Genomic DNA, 20252 nt, shown 5'->3' on the forward strand with positions numbered 1-20252 from the left:
CAGGCTGGAATTTGGGAGTTATTTTGTCAACATATTTAGAAAGAATTGATAGTTCAGTTCAGTTCAGTTGCTCAGTCGTGTCCGACTCTCTGCGACCCCATGAATCGCAGCACACCAGGCCTCCCTGTCCATCACCAACTCCTGGAGTTCACTCAGACTCACGTCCATCAAGTCAGTGATGCCATCCAGCCATCTCATCCTCTGTCGTCCCTTTCTCCTCCTGCCCCCAATCCCTCCCAGCATCAAAGTCTTTTCCAATGAGTCAGCTCTTCGTAATGTTGCCCATAATCCCCTTTGGTTGTTGATGCCTACCTAAACTTAGTAGTTTTACCCTTACATGAAAGGCGCTTTGCTATATTTTGGCCCAAATGAATTTAGTTGATTCCTGTTATTCTCCAGGACTCTCAGTCTTATTCAGTTGTTTCATCTTTGAGATTTTTCTTCTCCTTTTCTGTGGAGCAAGAAGGCAAATTGAACACAACTAGCATTTTCTCTGCAGAACTCCTTGTAGAATCTCAGTTCGGTTTAGTCGCTCAGTCATGTCTGACTCTTTGCTACCCCAGGGACTGCAGCATGCCAGGCTTCCCTGTCCATCACCAACCCCCAGAGCTTGCTCAAGCTCATGTCCATGGAGTCAGTGATGCCATCCAGTCATCCCATCCTCTGTTGTCCACCTCTCTTCCTGCCTCCAATCTTTCCCAGCATTAGGGTCATTTCCAATGAGACAGTTCTTTGCATCAGATGGCCAAAGTATTGAGCTTCAGCTTCAGCGTGAGTCCTTCTAATGAGTATTCAGGACTGATTTCCTTTAGGATTGACTGGTTTGATCTCCTTGGTATCCAAGGGACTCTCAAGAGCTTTCTCCACACCACAGTTCAAAAGCATCAGTTCTTCGGTGCTCTCTTTCCCCATCTGATGTTATTACAGAGATCACTCAGCAGTCCTAAAAGTGCTGTCTTTGATCAGCTTTTCACTGTTTCTTGACCCTCCCTCAGGTCCTTTTTGATATATGCTCATTTTGTACACAGCTCAGCTCTGTGCTGTCCATGTGCAGAGCAGCACCACAAGTAGAAGGTTAAAAGTGGTTGATGACTAGAATGTTTACCAAAGATTAACATGTGGTTGAGAGTTGAAATACCTTAAGATACCATTCAGGTTCACAACTCTTTTAAGTCAGACTTACCTATCATTTTCCTGTATGTATTTTTGAGACTTGTTACCACCTTTATCTACTAAGAACCTTTGCGGGCAGGCAGAAGAGAATTAAGGAAAGATATGGGAGAGTCCAGCTACTTGGCTATGTTTCTTCCTTTCCTATCAGAGGACAGAATTCTTGTGAATTATTAGATATTCTAGGAGTCTGGCCAAATGTTCATTTGATAATAGCTTTTAAAACTTTTATTCTACCTAGTGTTATTCTAGACATTTTCCAGAAAGGAATACCTCTGTGTCTTCTACACAATTACAGAATCTAACACTGTACTGACATGTCCACAGAATAATAGCATTAACCTAATACATGGACATTGAGTTCATATCTTCAAGCCTGTTTTGTGTATAATAAAACAGAGATTCCATCTTCTTTGTCCTTACAGGCTTTCTGTATTCTGCCACACCAGGAACAGACATGTGCTTTGCTCGACAACATAACACTTCTGACAATAACAACCAGTGTTTACTGGGAGCCAATGGGAATATTTTATTGCACCTCAATCCTCAGAAGCCAGGGGCTATTGATAACCAGCCACTAGTAACTCAAGAACCAGTAAAGGTAAGTAATTTGACATCTCTTTCAAGTGGCTAATAAATTTCATTCTAAAGAGTTCAGCACATAGAAAATGTTTGTGATTCATTTTATTAACCTGTTGTAGATATAAATGTTTCTGTGAGAGTATTTTATGACTTACTACTTGCATAGACTCGGTTTAGTGATCCTTGGAAATGTTATTTTTCTTACTTAGAACAGCTGCTATGAAAATGTAGTTTCACGTGTATACGAAAAAAGCTTTTTAAAAAAATAATACTTTTGACTGTTGGAAAGAAGTCTATGAAAGCCATCCTTAATATTTTCAAATGTTCCAGTGATTTTCTTTCAAGTGATTTACCTTGAGTTTCCTTTCTTAATTAGTTTATTTTGAAAGTTCAAAATAAAAACCTTTTAGAAAAATTTTTTTTTCTAGTAATGTGAAACTGAGTAGCGACATGTGTTTATTTTCCTGTGTCTAGGTTTTGTTAAAACACAAGAGACTAATTTTAAAAATCCAACATTTGGGGGAATTCCCTGATAGTCCAGTGGTTAGGACTCCGAGCTTTCACTGCTGTGGGCCTGCGTTCCATCCCTGGTCGGGAAACTTAAGGTCCCACAAGCCAAGAGGTGGGGCCAAAAAAAAGTCAACATTTACATTCCATTCTTTCTAAGGCTACATCATTAACATTAGAAGGAGGACGATTAAAACGAACCCCACAGCTGGTCCATGGAAGAGATTATGAGATGGTCCCAGAACCTGTATGGAGAGCACTTTATCATTGGTATGGAGCAAACCTGGCCCTACCTAGACCTGTAAGTACAGCCAGTATTGCCTTATATAAGCAGCATTTATAATAGGTCCTTCTATTAATTCACTGTATGAACCTCACTGCCCACAAATTAGTTCTTAACCATGATAGAGCTTTCAATACCTGTTCAAATTAGTTGAATAAATTTTAGATTCTTTTATGTTCATTCATTCATTTACTCATACATTTATTGAGCACTGTATTAGATACTAACCGCAAAATGATATTCCTCTGGGAATGGGCAACTTATATAAAGCGGAGGAAATAATCATTGGACTAAATAGAGTCAAGGAATTATGAGGCTAGGCAATTACATAAGTCATCCACACAAATACAGACATTAAGATAATGCAGAACTTAGACTGGAGCAGAAGTCTGAGAGCCAGTGCCAAGATGTTCAGAGTGGTGCAGATGTTATTTCTAAAACTGTTATTCCCATTAGCCACACAGACATCCACTTAGCTGTTGGATTTTGTGGTTTGTCTTTTTGAAGGAGGGACATAACAAGATCACAATAGATGATAATAAGAATTCAAAGCTGGTGAATTCTGATTGTGACCATTAATAGAATGAGTCGTTTAGAGCATAAGTAAAATGCTCTGAAGTAATTTAAAGGGCTTGGAGTGTGTAATATCAAAATATTAGTTAACTCTACAGCATTATTTTGCTTATACAGTAAACAGCAGTATTCATTGCCTTGAATACTCTTTACATTATTGATGCAGTAAAATACTTTATAAGCAGATTCTTTTGCTATATCAAAAAACACTCTCCCTTATATAATGTCCAAACTAGAACTTTTTTATACCAGGAAGGTTTTACATAGATAAGATATAGTAAGTTAGATCACTTCCAAAAAGAGTAAAACTCTGCTGTATATCCATAGTCTATAATTTTAATAATGATTTTGTTATTAATACTTATGTTTACAAAAATTATGTTTAAATCTTAATCAGGAATTTAGGGTTTGTATTTGTTGCCTCCAAAAGGTTTTTACTATATTTATCAACAGAACTCCTAGGTAGCTACATGTAAATATGAATATACATAGATGTATATGTATCCATATTCTTTATTTATTGGGGTTTGGGGTAGTCCTTGAATTAATCACTTAATTTCTGGGACTTTCCTGCTCTATCTAATATTCTGTACCTGTAAGGGAATCATTGTGATAATTGGATAGATGTTTGATGGATAGATGGATAGATAGATGCAGTTTGATATTTTAGAATCTGCCTGGATTCACATTGAGTTCAGTTCAGTTCAGTTGCCCAGTCGTGTCCAACTCTTTGCTACCCCATGGACTGCAGTACACCAGGCTTCCCTGTCCTTCACCAACTTCCGGAGCTTACTCAAACTCATGTCCATCAAGCTGGTGATGCCATCCAACCATCTCATCCTCTGTCGTCCCTTCTCCTCCTGCCTTCCAATCTTTCCCAGCATCAGGGTCTTTTCCAATGAGTAAGTTGTTCGCATCGGGTGGCTTCAGGACTGATTTCCTTTAGGATTTATTGGCTTGATACCCTTGCAGTCCAAGGGACTCTCAAGAGTCTTCTCCAACACCACAGTTCAAAAGCATCAGTATTTTAATCTCTAAATCTTAGTTTCCTCTTCTGTAAAATGGAGTTAACAATAGTGTCTACCTCATTAGACTTGTTTTGATAAGTAAATAATCCATATGAGTAGCACAGCATCTGAGTTATAGTAATGGTCAGTAGCAAGTTTTGCCTGTTGCTGCTGTCATCATCATTATAATTATTAAATGAGTTTTTTCAGTCTCACAAAAGGTCATGCTTTTTAACATTGATATCAGATAAATATTAGTTAAGCTACCATTTTACTACATTAAAGCTTCATTTGCTGGTTTGACAATATTTTTCACCTCTAAATAGGATAATTTGCCTGATTTCAGGAAAAATTGCTGTAAAAACACTTAAAGTATGGGGTTCCATGTTAAAGAATACTAAATTTGCCACAGCAAGGTTAAAAATCAGTACTTTCATCGCCATGTTTACATAAATCACACCATTAAAAAAAAATAACTTTAATTCTTGTGAACAAGCTCAATAACAAATTGAGCAATGTAAAAAAGAACAAAGAAAATAAAAACCATATCCTACTCCTTAAGAAGTAATTACTATTAACATTTCAGTGTACGTCTTCCCAAACATTCTTCTGTGCCTATTCATATACAAATTAGTATAAATAATTTTATGAAATTGAATCATATTATACTTGCTGTCTTATAATCTTTTCAATCTAAGATAGGTGTTATTGGTATCTTTTCTAGGTTAATAACTCATAATTTATTAACCAATCACCATGGATGGGCAATTAGTTTGCATCTAGATTTTCGTTGTTTAAAACTATTTTCTGGTTAATATTCTCTTCTCCAACATGTGATGATCTCTTTCAGATAAATTCCTGTAAATGGAATTGCATTTATTGTTATCAAGTTGTAGTTCAATTAGTTCATAGACAAGAATAATTAAAATGTAAATAAATATGTATGTATGTTTGATTACGCATGAATGTATAAGAATTTGTTGATCTGTAATTTGCTCATAAAATCACTTATCTTGAAAAGTAAGCTACACATTTAAAAGTTATTTCATTATCAGTTCAGATTCTGCCAAAAGTATGTTTTCTGTGTAGCCTGATAACTACAGGTACAGAATTAGTGATCTTTCCCCAAATCACAGTTAAACTGAAGTCCTAAGAAAATTTGACTATTGGCTTTGTAGCGCTCAGTGACTCTCTAGAAGAAATGGAGAGACTTGTTTTTCTCCATTGGTCTTACTGTTGGGGAGAGCTCCTTTTACTGCTTATTATTTAAATAGTAGTTGATAAAGCTTCCAAGTGGAGCTTTTGCAGTATACGATAGCATATCAGAACATGCAGAATACTTTAAAGAAATTGTCCTAAAGGTTTGGTTTGTATCATTGTTTTTATCTGGCTCTTTACTGCCCCCTCTTGATATTAAAAAATGCTCTGTTGCAGAATACATTGATTTCTAAAGCAAAAGAAAATGAAAGCCCAATTACTTGAGGTTGTTAAAGATTCTGTAAGATTTTATGTTTTAGAGAGTTTGAGGACTTCCCTGGTGGCCCAGTGGTAGAGAATCCACTTGCCAATGCAGAGGACGTGGGTTCAATCCCTGTCCTGAAAAATATACCCCACATGCCACTGATGAACTATAATCCATGTGCCACACTGCTGAGCCTGTGTTGTGGAGCCCGTGAGGACTGTTTCAACCATGTGACTTTCGGTTTAGTACATCCAGTTTAGTTGTTTTAATCATAGACAAAAAATATATGAACAGTCCAGTTAAAGAAAACATAGATAGTAAATTTTAACATGGAAACATTTTTGTTCTCACTACTAATACAAGAAATAAAATTTAAAGTACATTTAAAATATTCTTTATATGTATTAAAAAATTAAAGTCATGTCCAGTGATAAGGTTTTGTGAAAGTAATACATTCATATATCTCTGGGAATATTGTAAATTGCTGCATTTTGGGAGGCCATATAACTTATGGAGTTAATGACATGAATGCGTATGTGCTCAGTGACTTTAATCTTGTCCGACTTTTGTGACCCTATGGACTATCCCTCCAGGCTGCTCTGTCCTTGGGACTCCCCAGGCAAGACTGATGAATAATCCTGTACTCTTACTTGTGACTCCATTCCTAAGAATTTGTCCTCTAAAAGAACATCATTTTTCTATATGAGATATATAAAAGTGAAAAGAGTTATTGTGTGAGAGTACTAGAATTGTAGGTAATATTTAAAATTTTCCCCTTAATATTGATATTATTTGCTTTTAAATGAAGGGGGAGAAAATACCTACCAGGAATCCTAATCCTGGAAAATGGACTTAGATGCAAGAGCCTGAGGGCCTATAAACCCATGTCATATAAACTGGCAACTTTCTGCCCTATAGGCAGTGAACCTTTTGAACATTTTATTTTGGAAGTAAATATCAGAAATTAGTTTAAAATGGCAGGTTTTATTTCTTTTATAGTGATCACTTCATATATTTTAAAACAACAGGTGATTAAAAATAGCAAGACAGAAATCCCAGAACTGGAATTGTTTCCTCGCTATCTTCTCTTCCTGAGACAGCAGCCTGCCACTCGGACACAGCAGTCTAACATCTGGGTGAATATGGGTATGATGAGCCTGAGAGTGTTTCCTCAGCATTTACCAAGAGGTAACTTAAGAATGCAGCAAGAATACTGTGCATTTCCTTGAAAATAATAAAAATGAAAACCAATTTGCTCCAAGTCTGGTGCCACTATACTAATACACATTTTCATCTGTTTTTATACAGAATCAGAAAATCTCTTATGGGCCTTAGATCTACGGTCATGCGCAAGACTAGCTGGGGTAGAGGCAAAGTCCCAGCAGCAAACTGAAAAGGGTTGTTTCCTTTTCTGGCTTGCAAACATACAAAGATAATAAGCAGAAATGAATTTTACATACTTGGTTTCTTTGAGAACAAGCCATTATAAATTATGTGCTTGACCTCAGTTAGAGTCTGCCAGCCAGTGACTGTTCTTTTCAACTCCACTCAGATTTCTAAGAAGTAATTTCTTAGGCAATATCCTCTTCTTGTGTGTGTGTGTTGAGTTTTTTGTTTTGGGGGGGGTTTGTAACAGAACATGATGTATTTCTCATGCTAGGCCCAAGGAGCCTTTATAACAGATAATACAAAGGAAAAGATCTGGTTTTGAAAATAAAAGTGACACATTTTCTTCAAAAACATCAAGCCTATCAAAATGATATATAAATAGGTTTCCATTTTAATGTAATAGATGCAAAAAGTTCCCTTTCGATTTCTCTCTGAGGTTAAATTTTACCGATGGGCCAGGCTTGCTCTGTGCTTTTGAGTTACAAATATTTCTTCAGCAAAAATAATGAGTTCATCCATTTACACAAAATCTTGGACTGTGTTAACAATGCCATAATGTTATTATAATCACTGTAACTTATTATGCAAAAACCACCTATGAACCCAAACCAACCCTGTAAATATCATTCCTCCTTTGAAATTTAGTAGGATTAGTTTTATTTCATCATTTAAGATTATATTCAGATAATATATGGAAATTCTTACATGTACTGTTTGGATCACTCTAGTGGCTCAGACAGCAAAGCGTCTATCTGCAATGCAGAAGACCCAGGTTCGATCCCTGGGTTGGGAAGATCCCCTGGAGAAGGAAATGGCAGCCCACTCCAGTATTCTTGCCTGGAAGATCCCATGGGTCTCAGAGCCTTGTAGCTACCGTCCATGGGGTCGCAAAGAGTCGGACATGACTGAGCGACTTCACTTTCACTATACCAAAGCAGTGCCCTCAAACTTTGTCTTTAGGTAACACATTATAATCAAAAAACAGTGAAATAAGAATATCTCTGAAACAGTCTTGATTTAATTTTCCATTGAATAATATCAATAGTATTTGCCTTTCTTTCATGGCACCCATAGTACATATATTTTTCAATTCTCTTTGAAAGATAACATGAGAGGCAAGATGTGTTGTTGCGCTTTTAGTAAGTATTCTTTATAACTCTTGTGCTGATCCTAGATTTTTGCTGCTTCTGTAAATTTCACTAGATTTTTTGGTGCTATTCAAAAGTATGAAATTATGTATAATAAGTGGCTGCCTGCTTAATGAGCTATGCTACAAAAACTGTCTAGAATTCAAATAAATTTCTTATATGGCTTAGGACAATAGAAATTGACTTGGACACCAGCAAATGCTTCTGAATCCTACAACTGTATAGTCATTATGCTCCAAATTTGTTCTTAATTTGAAATTTTATTTCTTACTAATTAGTTACGAAATCAATCATTAATCATTTTGAAGTTTATAAAAATATGCTTTCTTGCTGTAATCTTATAACTAATCCTCTGATGTGTATTTAGAGAAATTTGCTCTTTTGTTTTCTTCTAGGATTATCCTTTGCTTGCTGATAGTAAATTATTTGCTTTGCTAGAGTTTAAAAGTTAATCATAGTTGGGTTTTGTTCTCCATACGTAGTTTTCATCTTTCTTTCTAATTTATCACAGCCGTTTACTGGGCTCTTTTATTCCTTTTGGGCTTCCCTAGTTGCTCAGACTGTAAAGAATCCACCTGAAATGCAGGAAACCTGGGCTCAGTCCCTGGGTTGAGATCCCCTGGAGGAGGGCATGGCAGCCCACTCCAGTATTCTTGTCTGGAGAATCCCCATGGACAAAGGAGCCTGGCAGGGCTGTAGTCCACGGGGTCACAGAGTCGGACACGACTGAGTGATTAAGCACACAGTTTATTCCTTTTGAAGTGACAGGTTTCCAAACCTTACTACAGTTATCGATGACTTAATGGTAGCCTTTTTAACAGACAAAGCTACAGAAGTCATTGTTAAATGATTTTGCAGCCTATTTTAGGTGAGTTAATTCTTGGAAGCTCTGAAAAAGTAGGTGATGCCAGTGCTTTTCTCCTCTGTTTAGTAAGTAAAGACTCAAAGCACATTTAATAGGAGGAAAAAAAGCTAAGTCACCATTGAATGGGTGGAAAATTACCTGGAGTGTATAATTGTACCCTTAATAGATTATATTGATACATTGAGTGTATTTTTGTTTTGGGTTGCTCAGTGAACTAAATATAACCTCTTATAGGCAGAGATGACCATTTTAAGCTAAAGCTTTTGTCTAGATTTTTGGCTGAATAGTTATCCAGGGTTTAGCAGATAGTTTTAGCAACCTGTTTTTGATTTCCATAATCTCTTGTCATGTTATCCCCCTTTTCTTTTGAAATATATGGTTAGACTTGATACATTCTTCCTTTAGTCTTTGCTCTTTCCCTTTATTGCCTCTTTTTGTTTGCACTTTGAGCCCTTCAGGAATTCAAGGTCATGTCTACTGTCCTCTTATTGAGTAGACAGGCCTTATGGTTCTCCCTAGTACCTTTCAATAGGGCAGTTTCTTTTTTGTCATGGGATGTTTCTTGGCTTACTTTAAAACTCTGTTGGCCATGTAGTATCTGTGCCTACTTAGAATTCTAAGTCAAAGTTTCTTGAGTAATTGTGCCACAGTGGACCAGGTAATTGGGCCACTTAATGAGAGTGAGGGATTAGCAATTCAAAGATAGTTTATTTTAAGAAAGTAGATCAGGTGAATCCAATTATCCTTCTGTGGCGTTCAAATCCAGTCCCATTTCCCAGTGTAAGACTCTTCCCCATTCTTTAACGCTGAGTTTTGATTTTGCTATTGAGTATTATCCAGCTGAGGGCCAAGAAATCAGTGCTCATTATTTGCCACTCTTCTTGGATTCCAGATAGTGCCAATTATTTGCGTGTCTGATTTTGTTATTCTTCCTTTCAAAGTTAAGACTTACTCTAAGACGCTTAGGTCTCCTATCTTCATTTTAAAGCTTCTTAAAATTTCTTAATTTATAAAATTATTAAATCTGTAATTCTTATTTCTCATTATTATTTCCTAAAATAGTATGGTCCCCATTACTAAAAGTGGTGCTTTCTCTTTTTTTAACATCTGCCTTTTTCCTTACTGTGATTACTATGACCATAGGAAATGTCCCTTCTCCGAATGCACCATTAAAGCGAGTCTTAGCCTATACAGGCTGTTTTAGTCGAATGCAGACCATCAAGGAAATTCATGAATATCTATCTCAGAGGCTGCGCATCAAAGAGGAAGATATGCGCCTGTGGCTATACAACAGTGAGGTAAGAGGCATGTCAGTCAAGCAAAGTCCTCCTTGTTAGATCCATGTTTCATAAGTATGGAGGGTGTGTCTACATTAATTGTTCATGGACAGTACAATCTTAAAAAATTATTATTATAAAGTAACAATAAATATCTTTTTAACAAATGGTTTATTTTGGATTTGTCTTAAAGTAAGGTATGCACATATTAAAAAAAAATTTAAACAATACGAAAGTATGTGGTGAAAATTCTTCCCATCCTCTGACCTCTGTCTTCCATTCTCCTTAGAGGCAGTGCTTTTAATTATTTGTGTATTCTTCCTAACACATGCAATATGTTTTCATTTTACTCTGAAATTGGATGGTAAGTAGTTTTAACCAGCTCTTTATCTCCTAGTTCCTTCTTTCTTACATCCTTCTTTGGTCACCATTGAGAACTGAGAAGCAGTATAGTAAAGAAAGTTGAGAGCACAGCTCCTGGCGCCTCACTGCCAAGGATTAAGTCCTGACTGTCTCTCACCTGTTAGTTAACTAACCAAGGACAAGTCCCTTAACTCTCTGTCACAGTTTTTCCATGAGTAAATGGGAAAATAATAGTATTTCCCTTAGGATAGTTGTAAGAATTAGATGAGTTAATTTTCTGAGCACTTTAGACAGGGTGAGTGTCAACAAAATGTATAATTCTTTTGTATGGCATTTGGTTTTACTTTTTCATTTCCTAGTTAGTGATCAAGGTCCATCTTGATCTGAGTTAACATTTTGATCTGAGTAAACATTTACTCAGTTTAGTATATACTTACTATATATTAATCAGGACTTCTTTTCTGTAAGCTGTTTAGAAAATCTAAACCTCAGTGAATTTTGTTTTGTGTGATCAGTCTTTCGTGGTCTCCCCAAAATGAGATATAAATTTTTTAGAAACATAAAATATGTGTTTACAGAGTATAGATTGTCTCTCCCTCATCTTGCCACCAAAATTATAAGTACTTTTGAATAACCTTAATATGCTAAATGTCTGTACATGAGTTATGTACCTTCAAGGAATTTTTTAAATTGTCATTCATTTTTATTTCAGCATTTGTTTCAAAGTTAGTAATTAAATTAACAAAACATTTCCTCCTCCATATACAGAATTACCTCACTCTCCTGGATGATGAGGATCACAGATTGGAATATTTGAAAATCCAGGATGAGCAGCACCTGGTAATTGAAGGTACAAGATGGAAGCATACATCTGTATTAGATTTTTAGGGGAAGAAAGAAAGGTTTAATTACTCACTGATAATCTCCTTCATGGGGCTTCCCAGATGGTGCAGTGGTAAAGAATCCACTTGCCAAGGCAGAAGATGCAGGTTCAATCCCTGGGTCGGGAAGATGCCCTGGAGCGGGAAATGGCAACCTGCTCCTACTTTGTTCTTGCCTGGAAAATTCCATGATGTTGCAAAGAGTCGAAGACGACTGAGCGACTGAGCATGACAAACCTGCTTTATAGTTTTTTCCAACTGGTATTTGATCACTGTATTCTTCGTAGTAAAGAAAACCCATTAAACCTTTATGTAATCCTTTTGTAATGGAATACTATTTAGATTGTTTTAAGAGGAAAAACATGTCTACATTCATTATCTGGAAAGGGTGGAAAAAGTTGTAAAACCAAGTGAATCCTGTTATAAGTTTGCAGTTTATTAAAATTTTCAAGCTGCCTCCTTGAGTTTGAATGAGGAGATTAACATTCTTGCATTGTCAGCGTTGCAGGCTTTTCATTAGTCCTCAACACTGACCAAGAAAGCTTAGCTCAAGTAAGCATACATTTACACAGTGGCATGTGCAGACCACTGAAAATGTCGTGTGGCTTTCTCAAGATTCGTGAAGCGTTCCTAGCTGCCTTCGTATTAGAATGAATACTCTGGCAGCTTCACAGTTTAAGAAAGAATTGTAAAAAAGAAAGAAGAAAGAATTGTGATAGTTCCAGTGTTTTAGGCTTAAGAATTTTAACTCCTCCTATTGAAGGTTGAGTATAATTTTACTTCAAGTATGCAATTGAGGAATTAGTTTACTAATTAATTCTAATCACTGACTATAAAGGCCCCCTATCTAAAGAATTGGAACAGTTTCAGAGCCAATTACCGAAAAAAATTTTTTTTCAGTTTCTGGTTTAGAAATAAGTTTTTGTTTTTAAACAGAACACTTGAGTGGGTGTGATTTGATTGGATAAGAGATTAACACATTATTATCTTTCTAGTTCGCAACAAAGATATGAGTTGGCCTGAAGAAATGTCCTTTATAGCAAACAGTAGTAAAATAGACAGACACAAGGGTAAGTTTCCACTGTATTTCTTTTTAAACAGATGATCTTAAAATTATTATTTTATGTTTTCTTCTTTCAACTGTTGAAGTGTTAACAAATTGTAGCTTTCCAGCTCAATAGTGATTAGGCCCCCTCTTATTTTTCTTTTTCCTGAAGCATCACATTTCTTTCTAACCTTGCAATTAAATTATTTATTCATTTTAAAAGATAACAATTCTAGGAGAGAATTGTTTGAACTCTAAAAAACCGTCAGAGCAGTTGAAGAGAATCATTGCTACTTCCAGAGCACAGATGAGCATAGATCCAGTAGATTATCGTGATTGCCGGTGAGGCTCCATGAAAAACTCCTACTTTAACAGTTCAGGACCCAACAGAAAATTATTATCTCCATTTAACCGACTAGAAAAATTATAAAAATCATTGCATTGAATACAAATAACTGTTTGGTCTATGACATCTTGCTCCAGCTAGGCTTCTGTTCTCATATTGTTTGTTCCAGTTCCGACAGAAAAGGGGGCCACAGGTCTGAGTAACCTGGGAAATACATGCTTCATGAATTCAAGCATCCAGTGTGTTAGTAACACGCAGCCACTGACACAGTATTTTATCTCAGGGAGACATCTTTATGAACTCAACAGGTAATCTTCCTTGAGTCATTGGCTCTTAACTTTTGTAATTTTGATATGAACCCAATATTACCTAAATCTGTTCTTTATTCACCCTGAGGGAGAAAATTCTTCATGCCCTGTTAAGCATGACGTAAGCTTCCCTAGTGGCTCAGTGGTAAAGAATCCGCTTGCCAATGCAGGAGACATGGGTTCAATCCCTGGGTCAGGAAGATACCCTGGAAAAGGAAATGGCAACCCACTCCTGTATTCTTGCCTGAGAATTTCATGGCAGAGGAGCCTGGTGGGCTACAATCCATGGGGTTGCAAAGAGTCAGACGTGACTGAAGCAACTAAAGGATAAGGACCAAATGTTGCTTCTCTTGTTTTGAAAATGTATTTTGATGTGAGAAAACAGATACTAGGCATTTCTGTGTTCACATGATTGTGATTTATAAGAATCATTAAACAATACATTTTCCTCTCAAAACTTGTAGGACAAATCCCATTGGTATGAAGGGGCATATGGCTAAATGCTATGGGGATTTAGTACAGGAGCTTTGGAGTGGAACGCAGAAGAATGTCGCCCCATTAAAGCTTCGGGTAAGCATGTTAAAATAATATAAAGGTATTAAGTCTTAAACAACTGTTTAATTTTCTTTGTTTTTTATATTTATCTTTTAATTTTATCTTAATGTTTTTGGGTCTTTCATAGACATAAACTTTTACTTGTTCAAATATAAGCAAAATACTCTTATAGACATAGTAGATAGAAAAAGTTCAGAAGTGCAGTCTAAATTTGGAAATTTCATTCATTTTACTAACATCAGGTATTTTACTTCTATATGTATACAAGTAAATATAGTGTGTGTATATAGTAAACTTTTATTTTTTTGACCTTCACTATTATCAGTATTCTAACTGCAAGGTAGCCCTGAGTCTAATTAATGATACTCAGTACATTTCCCTGGTGGTCCAGTGGTTTATTAGATTCCTTGCTTCCACTGCAAGGGGCCTGGGTTTGATCCCTGGTCAAGGAACTAGATCCCACATGTCACAATGAAGATTGGTCTGTGTGCTCTAGCTAAGACCTGGTGAAGCCAAATAAATAAATAATTTTTTTAAAGGCAAGGCAAAAGCTTTTTAGGTTAAAAATTACTAATTATAGTAACTAAAAATTTGGCTACTTATCACTTACCAGCCACTATCTGATTACTTTATGTGTATTAACTCATTTAATCTTCTAAATGGCCCCATAATATAAAGCAGTGTTATGATCCCCATTTTATGGCTCAGGAAACTAAGGCTAATAGCAGTTAAGTAGCCTATCCAAGGTTGAAAGCTAGTTAGTAAGTCCTCACAGTGGAATACTGGGCTATTCTGCCTCTAATAATAAAAGTTAGGATACAACAACACCAGAAAAGTTAATTATAAAAGAAAACAGGGAATCTTCCAATGTGACCACATGCTATTTTAATATTTTCATCTTGTATCTTAAATAGCATCTATGTACCTAAAGAACTGTTTACCTATACTGATACTAAACCAGGACATGGGACTAGCCATAATACTTTTTTTAGTGGGCTGGGGGAGTATCATTTGATATAAAGATTAGAAAAATTTCCTGATTATCCAAAATATGTTTGCTGAAATAGACTAAGTACTATATTGTTTGGGCTTCCCTGGTAGCTCAGCTGGTAAAGAATCCATGTGCAGTGTAGGGGACCCCAGTTCGATTCCTGGGTCGGAAAGATCTGCTAGAGAAGGGATAGGCTACCCACTCCAGTATTCTTGGGCTTCCTTGGTGGCTCAGCTGGTAAAGAATCCGCCTGCAGTTTGGTAGACCTGGGTTCGATCCCTGGGTTGGGAAGATGCCCTGGAGAAGGGAATGGCTGCCCACTCCAGCATTCTGGCCTGGAGGATCCCGTGGACTGTATAGTTTACTTATTCTCATGTCTCTGATTGAATTATGGGTATGGTCATTCTCAATTTCGGGGGCTAGCAAATAACGAGTTTGATTCCTTTTACATTTATAGTGGACCATAGCAAAATATGCTCCCAGGTTTAATGGGTTCCAACAACAAGACTCCCAAGAACTTCTGGCTTTTCTCTTGGATGGTCTGCATGAAGATCTCAACCGAGTCCATGAGAAGCCATATGTGGAACTAAAGGACAGTGATGGCAGACCAGACTGGGAAGTAGCTGCAGAGGTTTGTCACTTTTGAGTTTCTACTGTAAGCACAGATAAAATATTCTGGCCCCAAATAAGTTTTACACAACTTAAATGCTGACTAAAGTGTTCTGTGATCAGAATTTTACTGTGAAAATGAAGGAATTTTATAATTCTCTGCTTATTTCTTGTTCCATAATCCTAAAACAAAGTATCCTTAATGAACATAGAAAAATGTTTCCTTTTCACATCACATATTTTGGGGAGAGGATGTAGGAATAATTATTCAGTAGAACTTTAGGAGTCCCCATAATTGCTAAAGTAATGTGTATAGTGACTAATAAGCATATTTTATGTGCCTTTAATGGACAAAGAACTCACCATTGTTACCATGGTAAAAAGAAAGTAGGATTTTTCATCTGAATTTAGTATTTTATATATTGAGCAAAAAAGAAACATTCTAAGGAATTTCCTGGCAGTCCAGTGGCAGAGTCCACTCTCTCATTGCAGGGGGCCCAGGTTGGATGCCTGCTTAGGGAACTAAGATCCAAGTGCTGCATGGTGTGGCCAAAAAAAAAAAGAATTACATTCTGTTCAGTCACTGGCTTTCTTTACTTTCTCAGCAGGCAATATAGTTAAAATTACATACCTGACTTGTAAATCTATAGACAGAAAGCTTATTTTGAAGGAAAAATTAAGGATTATAATCTTGACATTAAATCTAATACATTTAACCATTGCCTTGAATTTTTGGAGAAAAGCTTATCTTTTGAATTTGGAGGGGATAAAAAAGTTCTCTAATCTTTTTTCCTGCTAGGCCTGGGATAATCATCTAAGGAGAAATAGATCAATTGTTGTGGATTTGTTCCATGGGCAGCTGAGGTCCCAAGTCAAATGCAAGACATGTGGGCATATAAGTGTCCGATTTGACCCTTTCAATTTTTTGTCTTTGCCACTACCAATGGACAGTTACATGCACTTAGAAATAACAGGTAGGTCACAAAGTTCTGAAACATTATTTAATTCCTTTGTCTATTAACCTTGTATTCAGTCAGCTTGAATTGGTAAGTTTAGTCATTTGTTTATAGTGAGTTCTCATAGAGATTGGTAGTCAGCATGTTACAGATTTTTAAAAATTTTGTTGGAGTATAATTGATTTACAGTATAATTGAAGAACACTTTCTGTAATGATAACAAGTCTGGTTTCAGGCATGATTTGAGGTTTGAAAGACTTGAACATGCCTCCACTTTTGTGCTCATTGAGTTCTCTTAATTTTAAATGTGCCAGAAGTTCTCTTGAAAAATCTTGCAAAGCCACTCACACTTCTTTATCAGGTAAACATAAAAAAATAATGATTTCACTTACTATTATTTTAAACACCATCTGTTGTAGTGTGTACATATAAAATAAAAATTCTAGACAAATGTTTACTAGTTGCAAGTCTCACACAGGTATGAAGCTTTCAGTGAAACCTGAATTTTACTAATAAAAATCTTTTCTCTTTACTAGTTATTAAGCTGGATGGTACTACCCCTGTACGATATGGACTAAGACTGAATATGGATGAAAAGTACACAGGTTTAAAAAAACAGCTGAGCGATCTCTGTGGACTTAAATCAGAACAAATCCTTCTTGCTGAAGTACATGGTTCCAACATAAAGGTGATATTAACTATTCTCTCTGGGAAACCCTTGATTCCTTCAAAAATCACAGTTTTCTCAATTAATTATTGTGTTAAATGACCAAGGGAGATAATAAAACACAACGAAAACTGGAAAAAAATTGTAATGCTTTTCATTCTAGAAGAAACTAAAAGAGTTGTCCACCAAACTAAAAGAGTAAAATGATGGTGATATTTTTTAAAGAAGAGAAACGTGTAAGCCCAGAGCTACCTATATGGAGCCATCTACCTATGTCAGTACAGTCTAAATTTACCCCAAGGACCGCCAGTGCTTTGTTTTACATCTCTTATGTGTTACTACTTTTCCTAGAATTCTTTAAGTATTTTACGTATATTTATGAATGTGTGTTCTTAGTACTTATTTATAAATATATATACCTGGCTTTAAACACACTAAGAGGGTAAAAACAAAGTGATGCAAATCACTTCTTCCTCCATACCAGCTAGAGAGAGAAGCAATTCAATAAATAAGTTGCCCTAAATTGAGTTCCTGCCATTGGTATTATTTATATTCATCTTCAGGATTTTTAAACAAACTCCTGCCTCCTTAACATTTTTTTTCATGTGAAATGCAGAGATGAGATCTTTGGGGATTTGGGGTTTAGATTTTTGAAATGAAGGGCAAAATTTAAGTCAGTTATACACATCATACTTCCTTCCTATGAAAGGGGATAATGGTTCCTCCAGTAAGGTTAGTTTTCATTCAGTTTATCAAACCTGCATCTTTTAGTTATTTTAGAAAATTTATTCAGACATCTTGTTTGCTTTACTGGTAAAAGAATCTAAGACATTTGCTTCAAATATATCAGAGATGATTCTCCATTTTATCTGAAACATCTCCCTCTTCTCCTCTTGCTTCTTTTTCTGTAGAATTTTCCTCAGGACAACCAGAAAGTACGGCTCTCAGTGAGTGGATTTTTGTGTGCATTTGAAATTCCCATCCCTGGATCTCCAGTTTCAGCTTCTAGTCCAATACAGACAGGTAAGAGAGAATTAGAGCTCTTTCTCATGATTTTAGCTTTGAATAATAGTCTAAGGGTTGTCATTCTTTTTCGGCTTTTGTTTAGGCTAAAAATATTAGAGAAAAAAATTTACAGCAGAAGAATTTTGACGCCTGTAGGAAACCGTAGTGATCATCTTAAATTCTTCATTTTATTGATGAGGAACCTAAAATTCAGAGAACCTAAGTTGGATAGGTAGTTCTTAGCTAAATCTACCACTGGAATTCTGATCTTTTAACTCTCTTATCTAATACTAACATGGCAACAGATGGTATGAGAGAAATGTGCTTTAGAAAACAGAATAGTGAATTTGACTAAAAAATAAATTTGCTTATACTCTGATATTTATATGGTCATTCATATAATTTAATATGGTCATCCAGTTAGTCTTCTTGGCCATCGTCTCTTCTTTTTATTGTTGATAATTAGATTTCCCAGCTATCGAAGGCTTCAGAGAGAAGGGGGCTCCTCTCATTAGTGCTCAGTAGATAGTACTGATGTGGGTTGGTGGATGATTTATTATTGCTTTTTTGTTTATATCATTTATACCACTGTCCTATAGAACTCTCTGCAATGATGAAAACTTTCTTTAATCTTTGCCATCCGATAGAGTATCCAATAGTCACAACTGTTTAGCATTTGAACTGTGGCTAGTAAAACTAAGAAAATGCATTTGTAATTTAAAAAGCAACCTCTTTCATCAGTTATAACAAATGTTTCATTCTGGTGGGTGAGAGTGCTAATGGGGGAGACTGTGCTTGTGTGGGGGCAGGGAGCAGATGGGAGTTCTCTGCAGGTGTTTTTAAAAATAAAATGTTTGTAAAATATCTGGCTATAGACTACATGGAGAAATGAATTTTTTGAGGATAAGAAAAAGAAAAGCAGAACTATTTTCATGCCACAACATAGGACTGATAAAGATTGTTGTAAAAATTCCACTTACTCTTTCTAGCAGTTACTCTTGTTTAGTCATTTAATCAAAAGTATTAGTAATAAAAGTAAATTATAAAATGAAAATCTCCCAGTTAATCTAGAATTATTTGACCTATGATTACTTCCGGTCCTATGTTAAAAGAGATTGTCAGTGGTCTGGGTCCAAGCAATGTTTGACAAAAGAGCAAAGATAAAGAGCAAAAGACAAACTAATGATGCTGTGCTTACCTTTGAATTTGTAGATTTCTCCTCCTCCCCATCTACAAACGGAATGTTCACCCTGACCACCAACGGGGACCTGCCTCGACCAATATTCATTCCCAATGGAATGCCAAACACTGTTGTGCCATGTGGAACTGAGAAAAACTTCACAAATGGAATGGTGAATGGTCATATGCCGTCTCTTCCTGACAGTTCCTTTACAGGCTACATCATTGCAGTCCACCGGAAAATGGTTAGTTTAATGTTAGGCCAGTTACTTTCGGTCTTGCCAGTGCTATTTATGAAACAGCAGTTTCTGCCTTGGCAACATCTTCAGTGTGTGCACTTTCAATGTGTTGTGTATGCTGTTCTAAGTGATTACAGCCAGGATCTAGTATCACATCTGACAGCCTACATAGGAAATGATATTCCTCACTCACATTAAGCAGCAACAAGACAGCTGGTGCATCGGAATACTGTTGTCTCTAGAAAGTTTGTGACTCTTCTATGTTCATGTCAGCGTGTACATCTTCGTTACCATATATGTGTGGATGCCTTAGATAAAGTTTTGTTTGTTTTGGAGGGAGAAACAAGAAGATTCCTAGGCAAGACAAGTTGTTTCCTAGGACTGCTATAGCAAATTGGCACAAACTTGGTGGCTTAAAACAACAGAAATTAATTCTTTCACAGTTCTGAAGACCGGAAGTCTGAAATCAAGGCATCAACATGGTTGTGCCCCTCCGCAGGTTTTAGGAGAGAATCCTTTTTGCCTCTTCCAACTTGTAAATACCTGAAAATAAACTTTAAAAAATATATACAAGATACCTATGTAGAAAACAATAAAATATTATTGCTAGAAATTAAAGAAGACTCAGTTTGAAGAAATAGACTATGTCCATGGGATGGCAACCCACTCAAGTAGTCTTGCCTGGAGAATCCCATGGACAGAGGAGCCTGGAGGGCTACAGTCCATAGGGTCACAAAGAGTTGGACATGCCTGAAGCAACAGAGCATGCACTCATGGATTAGAAGACTCAATATTTCAAAAATAACAATTCTCCACAAACAGATCTATAGATTCAAAACACAGTC

General features: G+C 36.2%; 1 protein-coding gene across 1 annotated transcript in view; it reads left to right on the forward strand.

The window, feature by feature from the left end:
• Positions 1 to 20252, forward strand: part of USP32 (ubiquitin specific peptidase 32) — a 195797-nt gene that overhangs the window by 156396 nt on the left and 19149 nt on the right. Inside the window, exons 14-26 of the mRNA XM_018064149.1 lie at positions 1596 to 1771; positions 2420 to 2560; positions 6613 to 6730; positions 10130 to 10284; positions 11395 to 11476; positions 12503 to 12577; positions 13068 to 13206; positions 13671 to 13776; positions 15210 to 15383; positions 16161 to 16335; positions 16854 to 17005; positions 17896 to 18007; positions 19202 to 19413. Of these exons, the coding sequence (XP_017919638.1) occupies positions 1596 to 1771; positions 2420 to 2560; positions 6613 to 6730; positions 10130 to 10284; positions 11395 to 11476; positions 12503 to 12577; positions 13068 to 13206; positions 13671 to 13776; positions 15210 to 15383; positions 16161 to 16335; positions 16854 to 17005; positions 17896 to 18007; positions 19202 to 19413 (1817 nt within the window). The remainder of the gene's footprint in view (positions 1 to 1595; positions 1772 to 2419; positions 2561 to 6612; positions 6731 to 10129; positions 10285 to 11394; positions 11477 to 12502; positions 12578 to 13067; positions 13207 to 13670; positions 13777 to 15209; positions 15384 to 16160; positions 16336 to 16853; positions 17006 to 17895; positions 18008 to 19201; positions 19414 to 20252) is intronic.

Source organism: Capra hircus, chromosome 19 (genome assembly GCF_001704415.2).
Source record: "Capra hircus breed San Clemente chromosome 19, ASM170441v1, whole genome shotgun sequence".
In the NCBI taxonomy this organism is placed as follows: Eukaryota; Metazoa; Chordata; class Mammalia; order Artiodactyla; family Bovidae; genus Capra; species Capra hircus.